At 38.2% G+C, this 10519-nt stretch overlaps 1 protein-coding gene across 1 annotated transcript; it reads right to left on the bottom strand.

The window, feature by feature from the left end:
* Positions 1-802: 802 nt before the first annotated feature.
* snai2 (snail family zinc finger 2) lies at positions 803-3664 on the bottom strand. Its single transcript, XM_088642473.1, has 3 exons — positions 3399-3664; positions 2458-3003; positions 803-1763 (listed from the first exon to the last, which is right to left on the bottom strand). The coding sequence occupies exons 1-3, from the start codon at positions 3565-3567 to the stop codon at positions 1582-1584; spliced, it is 897 nt and encodes a 298-aa protein (XP_088498599.1). The 5' UTR covers positions 3568-3664; the 3' UTR covers positions 803-1581.
* Positions 3665-10519: the final 6855 nt, after the last annotated feature.

Here is a 10519-nt window from a genome sequence, read left to right as displayed (position 1 = left end):
CTTTTTTAGTAAATCAATACAAAAATATTACTTGGATATAATATTACTAGATTATAAGTGGTATAGAGATATAATAAAGTGATAGGTACAGGCCTTTAAAAACACTGAACGTTCTTCCTCTTGAGTAGGTATATGTCTTATACCTTGAGTATTGTCATAAACCTGTGGCACTTAGAACATTAGAACAACTCATGGTTCCTCTGTTCCTTTAAGGGATTCACTTGCTCCTAGTTAAATAATAGTAATGCAATCAATACAAGTGGGAGCCAAAGGTTTTAAAGATCAAGAGTGGGCCAAAGATTATTCTTATACTTCACGAAGAGAATATCAAGCAACCTATTGAAAAAATAAACATGAATATTGGTACCAACGGTATTTTTTCCTCACAATATAAATATGGTTTATTGTGAATATTATATATATACACACATGAAGTTTCAAGCACACTTTTGCTCGGAACAGGGTGTTGGAAATAAGATTGTTGCTCCTGTTGAGGCTGACTTTCTCTTAACGCCTCACAGTAAATTAAACCTTTTGAGAAACACTGCTGGAATGTAGCAGCTCATACAAACTGGTTAATTATGCTTTAGTTGTGTTGTATTTGCATTCCACTTTCAGATCCTATATAATTGTAAATGCCAGCATTACAATCCATTACACTGCTCATTTGCAAAAGAATGCATAGGTGCTAACTGTTGCAATGGCAAAGCATTTCTAATTAACAAGGTCCAATTTCACATTGAGTAAATTGTGTCTCACATTATACCTCTACTTTGGTGGCCAATCAAAAGAAAAGCACACATTTTAAAGTTTTTTTTCTGTATTTTATTATTATTATTTGAAATGTCTGTAGAAAAAAACAGCATTCACTCCCTCTGTTCACACTGTCAAGACTCTGCAATCATCAACTCACCCATACATGGTACATTCAATATATAAAAATATATATGAAAACGTATTTGGAAAGAAAACCGTTAAGAAAACACTGTACAAATGCCAAACCCAAGCAAGGCACTTGAAGGAGTATTGCTATTTTGAGTGCTGTAAAACAGTTATTGCATTATTTTTGTGCAACAGAAGATAAAATACTTTCACTCTTTGAAAGACAACGATTTTGTACTTCTTCCCTATACAGCAAACATTTGAGAAATTCCATTACCTGGATATTATTTTTTTTCTTTTAAGCACCTGGAATGTTTGTATGTGCAATACTTTAAAAGGTGCAAAAAAAAAGACAGAAATGTCATAAACATGATGCATGTTAACCATCTCTGTTCAAAATCCTATGACAGATGCTGATCGAAACATTACGAACACGAGAAGGGTTATACCATGAGATCACCCCTGAAGGCACACTTTCAGTACAACCAATTAGGCACTTTGTGGAAAAGAAAGTAAAGCACTTTTTTTCCTCAGGGAAAAGTACAATCAAAAATACTGCTTCACAATGAAATGTATGAAATGAAACTGATAGGCTCAGTTTTATAATGAAATGCGTTTTGTTTTCAGAAATTCTGCATAAAAAAAAAGGATTCTTATTTCCTCCATTGGAGTAGTACGAGTCTCAGTTGGCATCCTAGCTCAGTGTGCTACACAACAACCAGATTCCTCATGCTTGTGCAGAAGAGACATTCTGGAGAAGGTTTTGGAACAGTTTTTGCATTGGTATTTTTTCACATCAGAATGGGTTTGTAGATGAGCCCTGAGGTTTGATCTGTCTGCAAATGCTCTGCTGCAGTGTGGGCAGGAAAAGGGCTTCTCTCCTGCAAAACAAAAATGAAAACAATTTTGATATTTACACATAAGAAATAGAATCAAAACTTTTTTCCCCCCTGATTTTAACAAGACAATTAAACAGTTATATTGCATTTAAGAAAGAGGAGCCATCTAAGAAATTCTGGTGGAATGTAAACTGAACAATGTACAAGCATTTTGATACAACTATGAATGACAAAAGTAAGCAACTTTGTTCTCTCTTAACAGGTGCACAGCAGTTTCCTATACACTGGGATTCCCAATCTTTTCAACAAACGCTGTTTTTTCCCTCCATATGAAAGATCTGGATCTATAACAATAAAAACCCTCAAATGCTGTTCTCTTAGTGCAAGTTAAAAGATTACCTCTGAAAAACTAAAGACAGAAATATGTTCCTGTCCTGTTCTGGTTAGGCTACAAAGCATTGATTTTGCTGGGGGTGGGAGCATATGAACCTAACCACATAACCATATACTATATTCCATTTCTTTAACCGTTTCATCCCTGAAACAGCTCAAGGAGGCGGCAGTGCATTCGCTCCTTTAAATGCAAATTCAGTGGGAAATAAGATCCTAAAACTTAATGTAAAATAAGACCAAATGGGTAATAAGAAAAAGTCAGCTAAACGTGATAAAACACGACCCTGTCTCTTAACTACCACTACTTCTAAGTAGTCTTAAACCCCTACTTAAACAGTCTTACCCGTGTGCGTTCTGATGTGTCCTTGAAGTAACCAAGGTCTGGAAAAGGCTTTGCCACATATTTTGCAGACACAAGGCAAAGTGTGGGTCCTGATGTGCATCTTAAGCGCTCCAAGACTGACGTACTCCTTCTCGCAGTATTTGCAACTGAAAGATTTCCTCGTCTGCGCATCACAGTGAAGCTGCTTGTGCTTCAGCAATCCGGAATACGTGGAATAGGATTTGCTGCACAAACTGCACTGAAACTTCTCGGCTTCCACGGCGTGCGGATCCGAGATCTTAGTGTGCATTCTCTCATCTTCATCGCTAATGGGACTTTCAGAACCACTGTGGTCTTTGGAAGAAGTGTCAGATGGCGGTGGTGGACTAACCCGTCCAATGGACGAGGGATATCCGGAGATAGGCGAGAGATCACTGGGCAAAGGAGTTAATGGCAGGCTGCTCGTAGTCCATACTGTGATTGGGTTGTAGGCTACCGAACTGAGGATCTCTGGCTGTGGGATGACAGGCACAGGGTATCCTTTGTAAAGATACGGTGAAATTAAGACTGAAAAAAAGTAAGAAAGAAAAACGTTAGGCTCCTTTTTGTAGGTATAGATTCAGGTTATTTATTTTTAACTAAGCTCAATGTGTTATCGGGTTAGAACGTCGATACAAAACACTGTGTAACTTTCATAGTTGACTTAAAGTTAAAAATAATTTCCGAGAAATGTTTTACCCTGCTCATACTACGATTAAAGTATTGCATCTTATAACAATTTAACAATCTTTCAGATAAAATGTTTTACAGCAATATATAGTTTGTCTTACACAAATGTTTAGCGGAACACGCATAATTTGGCGGAACTGAATCATTTCAGACATTCAGTAACAATCGTAAGCACACAAGAAAAATCTGTTAGTTCAAAGTAAGGTTATTCACAATTAAAAGATTAGTATTACCTGTGTGATTGTCCAGTTCGCTATAATTTGGCTTCTTGGTTGAGTTAAAGTGTTTCTTAACAAGAAACGAACGTGGCATCTTGAAAAAAATAAATAGGACAACAATCTTCAAACTACGGAGGAAAAGAGGTTTATAAATATAACGGTCCCAGCCCTTCTGTGAGAGCATAAAATCACTGCAACCTCACAATTTCCTATTGCATAGTCCAAGGGAGTAACATCGTGCTGCTCAATGCTGTAGTGGCAGTACGACAAATCTCAGTTTAGAGCAGTAAATAGTCTCCGTCAGGTGCAGGGGCGGGATTACAGCTGTTAGATTTAAATATTGTCGGCCCATTTAACCCAATAGAAAGTGTTTCTCAGATTTGAGGCTTAGCAGTGGGTGGAGTTAAGACCACCTTCTGGCGAGACAGGTGTTCGCGAAAAAAAAGTCTCAAGCAGAGAGAGAAGGGCAGGAAAAATCATTGGGTGGTAGCAATGTTAGGACTTGTCGCAGGAAAGTGCGCTATCCTGCGCATTCCTCTGTAATCTTCGGATTGGATTATTAAAACTGTTGCAAATTACCCTTTTATTGCACATCTGAAAAGGGAGAGGAGCTGAATACCCTTTTAAACTACGCCCAAGAACCTGTCAAATGCGCGCAAACAAGATATTACTGTCAATGTCAGTTTCGCTGTTTGTGTATTGTACTACTGCAGCAACTAGTACTACTATTATCCTGCTCCGATTACCAGTTGTCATACTTCGTTTATTTAATACCAACTGAGTGCAAGGAAATTGAATTTTTTGATGAAGTGAAATTATGATGAAGTGATGAACACAATTATTTTCTCCCAATCCTGTTCATCATAACTACAATTCCTATGGCATTCATTATACCCTTTTTTTCTGCCACTAAAACTAATTTACTACCCCAGCTAAAACGTCGATAACATCAAGCCAACAGTCTTTATCCATTACAGCCCACAATCGAAATGTCTCCTGTTCTTAGCATTAAACTGAGGTAATGCTGTAATGGTTCATACTATATCTGGATTTCCTATTTTAACACGCGGAGAAAATAAATTCCATGGAACATGTTGAGGAGGAAAAAAAGTTTTGTTACTATTCAGTGGGTGTCTCCGAACACACGGATTGATCGAGCTTTGTAGAAGTGTCACACACTATGCAACCAAAATATGAGACATATGCAAAGTCATTTAAATCACAAGGTAGACCTATCCTATAACAGGAAAAGAGCTGATTCCATCAATCTATGTTGAACCCAGAACTGTTTTCAGCAAGGTAGGATATCACTAGATATCTTTTTTTGTAAAGTTAAATTGAACAAAGCAATAATAATAATAATAATAATAATAATAATAATAATAATAATAATAATAATAATAATAATAATAATAATGCAAGCAGAGCTTAATGCAGCTTTCTATGCAAAAAGAGAATATAAACATTTCGGTGTTGAGCCTTCTTCACGGGAGACAATTTTAACTTCTGTTTTCTGACTTTATGGCAAATATTTATCTGCGAAGACAAAAACAAACTGGTCTTTCCGCAGTCCTTTCATCGCAATCGTCTTCATCTATACACAAAAGGATTTTAATTCATATCTCTCGTGAGTGTAGTTCTGTATTTTTACCAATACAGAGTCTACTGTACATCTCATATATTAGTACATTAACAGTCCGTATCGGTTTGTCAAGCTCAAACCCGAGTACTACATGTGCTTTGGCTATCTACGCCAATGTTTGATCGCCATCTGGTGTCGTTCGGAAAGCTCACATCCGTGTCAAATGCCGTAGTTTTGCTAAACTCCGAAGCACATTTTAAAAACTGAAATCGGAAATGAAACGCATGCAGAAACCTAGAATGTGCTATTTTCTCTTCTTTTGAATGCTTCTTTTGAATAATAAACGACCAAATATGAAATAATCTTAATTACTGCAGTATAACGACATTTATCATCTAGCTGTTCTGCTCTGCACGCCCACCACCACCACCACCACCACCTAGTGGAAAAACGTTATATTGCACCTTAAAAAGCATTCATTTATGCTTCTCTTTTCATTTTATATAGGCATTTACAACCAGACGTGATTTCAGAGCTGATCGTTCCTTATTGTATTCATCACACATTTAAATTAAATTATTTTAAAGTGCAAACGACACTGGAAATTAGTTGGTGGTGGCGAGCTTGATATTATAAAAGGGTTGTGCTTGTAAGGCACAGTTCTGTTGTCATCGACGTGTACAATAAATTGGTAAGTAACGTAAAATCATCGATGATCGAAGTTCGGATGGAATTATCGCTTGGAAACTGGTACGAAGTAACAGGTGCAATTGTGAAAAAGTAACGAATAAAATTACATTTTTTCTTTGAACATACGGGCATAAAATCTTAACTATATATATTAAATCCTTGCATACTCGGATTTTGACCAATTTAGTCAGTTGCTAGTTCAGTTAAGTCAAAAATGGACTGTATTATTCTCAAGTGATACTACAGTTTGTGGGCATTACGTGTCACCTTACATGAATGTGGCAGCAAGCCTTGTGGTGTGTTATTTGAGATAACTCCAGTCCATATAAAACACCCCTCAGTTTATTTTGTCATGTTATTTTTTATCTGTCACTGAGGAGTAAATCACAGGGTGCTGATGAGCTGTATCTACGTGATTTTCTTACTATCCATCCATTTTCTAACTGCGGGGTAGCTGGTGCCTATCCCAGCTGGCAATGAGCACAAGGCAGGGTATACCCTGGATGCCAGTCCATCACAGGGCACACACTGACACAGTCAAGCACTAGGGCCATTACCAATTAGCCTATCCATATACAGTATCTTGTAGAATGACACTGGGAGGAAACTAGAGCACCCAGAGGAAACCCCCAGGAGCAAAGGGAGAACATACAAACTCCACACAGACAGTACCTCAGGTCCAGAATTGAACCCAGGGCCCCACCACTGCGAGACAGCAATGCTGACCACTGCATCACCATGCTGCCTGTTACACACATCCTTAATTCTCAGAAATGACCCCAAAGAGGGTACCAATATCCTTTATTTCTTGGAAAATAATAGTGGGATTTTGAGAGGGCAAAGTCTGTCAGGCTACAACACTTTATACCTTGCAACATCAATTGCTAGCCTTTTAGGAAAATTATACAAATGCCCCAAGACTTTTAGGTCACATCATTAAGGTCAGTACCAGACGTTACTTTCTTTTAAAGAAACAGGTGCCAGAATGTTTAAGCAACCATAAAACCATTTAAATGTACAAATGTTTCCTTCATTTTTAGTTAAATAACCAGCTGAATGTGAAGCAAAGGTAGTACCAGCTCAGCATAAGAGCTGCGCCACCCCTGCACTGGGACTATTGAATGTAGGTTTGATGTAGAGGTGTTGGCACCTGAAGACAGGTACATTTTGATATTCAGGACAGGATTAACAAATAGCACAACGTCAGGTATATGAAACACATGGCCCCAGTTCATGACTTCACGACTTGCATTCATTGTCCAATCTTATTAAACCTATAGAATTCTAATATGTGAGACCTGCCAGGTAATATGTTCATATTTTCAGCCTGTCCTTCCTCTGGCATTCTTAAGTCAGTTTCACTTCTTCGTTTACTAATGCTATTCCTTAGTGGAGCCTGGTAAAGAAGCACTGTTTGTTTGTTTACCTAATAAAAGACAAATATTATTTGAAGAAGGAAAAACAGAATACTAATGCACTCAACTGGCCATGGAGTGGCCATGGAGACACCACAGACCAATGACGTTTTTTAAGAACATGCAATAAGTCACCTTATGGTAATCCCAAAATAGAACAAAGAATAAAAGCAACATTTTATTCTAGTTTCTCGAAAAAGTAGTATATGCTGATGATGATGTAAAAAATAAAGCTTTTGGTAATAATAATAATAATAATAATAATAATAATAATAATAATAATAATAATAATTGTTTACACTTATATAGCGCTTTTCTGGACACTCCACTCAGAGCGCTTTACAGGTAATGGGGAATCCCACTACTGCCACCAATGTGCAGCATCCACCTGGATGATGCGACGGCAGCCATAGTGCGCCAGAACGCTCACCACACATCAGCTATCAGTGGGGAGGAGAGTAGTGGAAGTGTATACTCTAATGTAAAATAAGCTCACTGTTGTCCTAGAACATCACTTTTGCGTCCTGGGTATTCTGACCTGGGATGCTTTCTCAGTGGAATTTGCATGTTCCTCCCATAACAGCAAAGGTTTTCACAGGGTGCTCCAGTTTCCTTCCACAGTTCAAGGACGTCAGGCTGGTCAGGTTAATTGTCATCCTTTAATTGGCCCCTGTGTCTGTTTGTGAGTGCATTCACAATTGTTTGTGTGCCCTGTGTTGAACTGGCATCCCATCATAGCACACAACTGTACGAATTTGAGATATGAATGACAAATGAACGTATCGGTATGTCTTGTAGTATACGTGTGGGTGGAAACTGGAGCACACGGAGGAAACCCACACAAACATGAGGAAAATATTCAAACTCCACAAAGATAGCACCCCAGGACTGGAATTTTACCCTGGGCCCCAGCGCTGCAAGGCAGCAATGCTAACCACAGCGCTACCATTCCACTATGTAGAGGATATTAAATAACTCAAATGCAGAACTAAACTATGTAATCTGGTGTTATACATGTGATTGGGAAGGTCATACTAAAAAAAATAATGTAAAAGAATCGAGGAGAATGTAACTGACAATGCTAAGTTCGAGGGTGATGTGAAGGAAGGTCCGGCCAAACCAGCCAAGAAAATTGGTGCTTCAGGGTGAAATGTGAAGGAAAAATCTGTGATGGAAGGAACCACAGAGAGTCACGCCAGAGGTGGTGCATGATGGGAGAGCTGACAGTGAACAGATGGACATTGAGGCAGTCTCGGACATTAGTGAGAGAGGACTTTACCGAGGTCAGTGAAGAGGAACCTGAGCTGTGATTGAGGGTAAAGTAGGAGAAGATTTTGTTAGAGTTATACATATGTAAATAAAAAAAAAGTTAAGCTGTAATGGAGGAGAAAAACCTCCATAAAAATAAATTTAAATAGTACATAGTGCTAGCTCCTTCAGACTCATGGTGAGTACAATGTAGTAAAGGGGAATGGTGCCAGTGATACTGAGGAGCCCACTGGTGATACAGGTTCGTAGTGCACTTATCCATTCCTCAGCCCACCAGCAGGGGGTGATATTAAGTGTCTATCAGAGTAACAGATTTTTAAAGGTTGTGAATGTGAAAGACAGAAGGGGAATTAGTATGAGTGTGCACTTTCCTGATGCATTTTAGTTTCAGCTAGACAGATAATGTGGGTTGTGCCAATTGAAGGACATGTAACAATGAAAAGATTAAAGTATTGGATTAGTAAAGTACATGGCTCCCTTGAAATGCAAACATAATGACTAAGTCAATTAAAAAGTTCTGTTCCTCAACTCTTCCCTTATTTTTTATTCTTTGTCCATGAAGGAGATCTAACTGAACGTTTCAGATGCAAATGATGGGAGGGACATAATGAAGAGGGCTTCTGTTTTTGATTATTTGTCACAATAAATAAATGAACATTTGCTTCAGGAGATACACACAGACAGTGCAAATAAGTAGATTGGTTTAATGGATGAAAAGAGGTGGTTGTTTTAAGTCATGTAATTAATACCAGAGCAGAAGTTGCTGTTTTATTTTCCCCATGATTTAAACCAATCTTTTACTGCATCCAAAATAGTTCAAGGACGATTAGTGGAAGTAAAGGCAGGTGGAGAAACAATTTTATTTTCAATTATATTAATGTTCATGCACCAAATAGTGGAAGAGGTTTTTTTTTATTTTGAATGACCTCTTAGCACAGTGTGAGCCTGAAGAAATAGTTGTATTAGGATGTGATTTTAATTCTACTATAATTTTGACAGATTGTACTCAAGTATGACTCACAGTCAGCTAGGGAACTGGCTGCAGTTTTTCAAGACTTATGATTTGGTAGATGTGTAGAGGCTGATGCACAAAAATGTCAGACAGTATACTTGAGCTAGGGGTAGAGCTGAGGGAATTGTCTGTGGTAGGCTAGATAAATTTTATTGCTTTAATAACTTTTTAAACCTTTTCGCTTAGTTAGTCAACTCAGATATTTTACCCACTGGATTTTCAGACCACAGTCTGTTTTTTTTACGCATGGTAATTTCACAAATGAGGGTTCTCTCTTCTTATTGGCACTTTAACAATACATTGTTGCAGGGTGGATCCTTTTCAAAATGTTTTAGGTTTTAGGAGAGAGATGGAGAAAGAAAACAAGTTTACATTTCATCGACACAGTGGTGGGAGGTAAACAAAATCTGATTAAAATGCTGTCAACGGTGTATGCAAAATGTTAAACAGAATGCTGTTGCAGCAATCAAAGTTATGTAGGAGGGTATTATGGACTCTACAGAACCCTTGAATCTAGAAATGCAGCCCTAGATGTAGAAATGAAACTGTAGATTTATTGGATGAGAAATTTAAGGAGAACTTGAAAAATTAGAATTTCAGAATCTATCTCTAATCTTTCAGAATGCACTTTTTGGGGGGTCTTTTAGAAGAACAATGCACAGACAAATTAATATTTTGTCTGTAAATAGTAACACATCAACTGCTATATGATTCTACCCTACCCTGTTCCTGGCTGAAACAATGGATGATTCAGTGAGGTCCCAGCAGTTTACCCAGGAAGTGCCTTAGGTTGTCTGAGAGAAAGAGAACTTGTCCCTGAAAGAAAACTGACTTTGGTTAGAGCTTTTGGCCCTGGAGAGACTTAACACCAGATGGTCACCTGGAATTGACGGGCTGTCTGTGGAATTTTATAAGACGGTCAGATCACAAATCGGACAAAATTCCTTGTTGTTTTTATAGAGCTATAGGAGCACATTAACTGTCTTTGACTTGAACTGTCAGCTTACATTTACAGCTTCACGGGGAATGCCAACAGCCAAGAATTAAATGTATTGAAAGTGTTTATTGAGGGCTTAGTCACAGTAAAATTTGACTCAACCTGAACGGCTCAGGGCCAGCCCCCTGACCTCAGGATGAGGAGGCTGGGACCCCTGTGCAGAGTGAGGAC

This window comes from Lepisosteus platostomus, chromosome 8 (assembly GCF_059453375.1).
Source record: "Lepisosteus platostomus isolate fLepPlt1 chromosome 8, fLepPlt1.hap1, whole genome shotgun sequence".
NCBI lineage: Eukaryota > Metazoa > Chordata > Actinopteri > Semionotiformes > Lepisosteidae > Lepisosteus > Lepisosteus platostomus.
This window is presented reverse-complemented; position numbering and strand designations above follow the sequence as displayed.

What these genes read in the sequence shown, in the direction of transcription:
- snai2 (XM_088642473.1), bottom strand. Translation starts at nt 3,567, where the DNA reads ATGCTCTCACAGAAGGGCTGGGACCGTTATATTTATAAACCTCTTTTC. An exon ending in CGAACTGGACAATCACACAG is followed by an intron (nt 3,004 to 3,398) that starts GTAATACTAATC and finishes ACTTTTTTTCAG; the next exon opens with TCTTAATTTCACCGTATCTT. An exon ending in ACACATCAGAACGCACACGG is followed by an intron (nt 1,764 to 2,457) that starts GTAAGACTGTTT and finishes TTTGTTTTGCAG; the next exon opens with GAGAGAAGCCCTTTTCCTGC.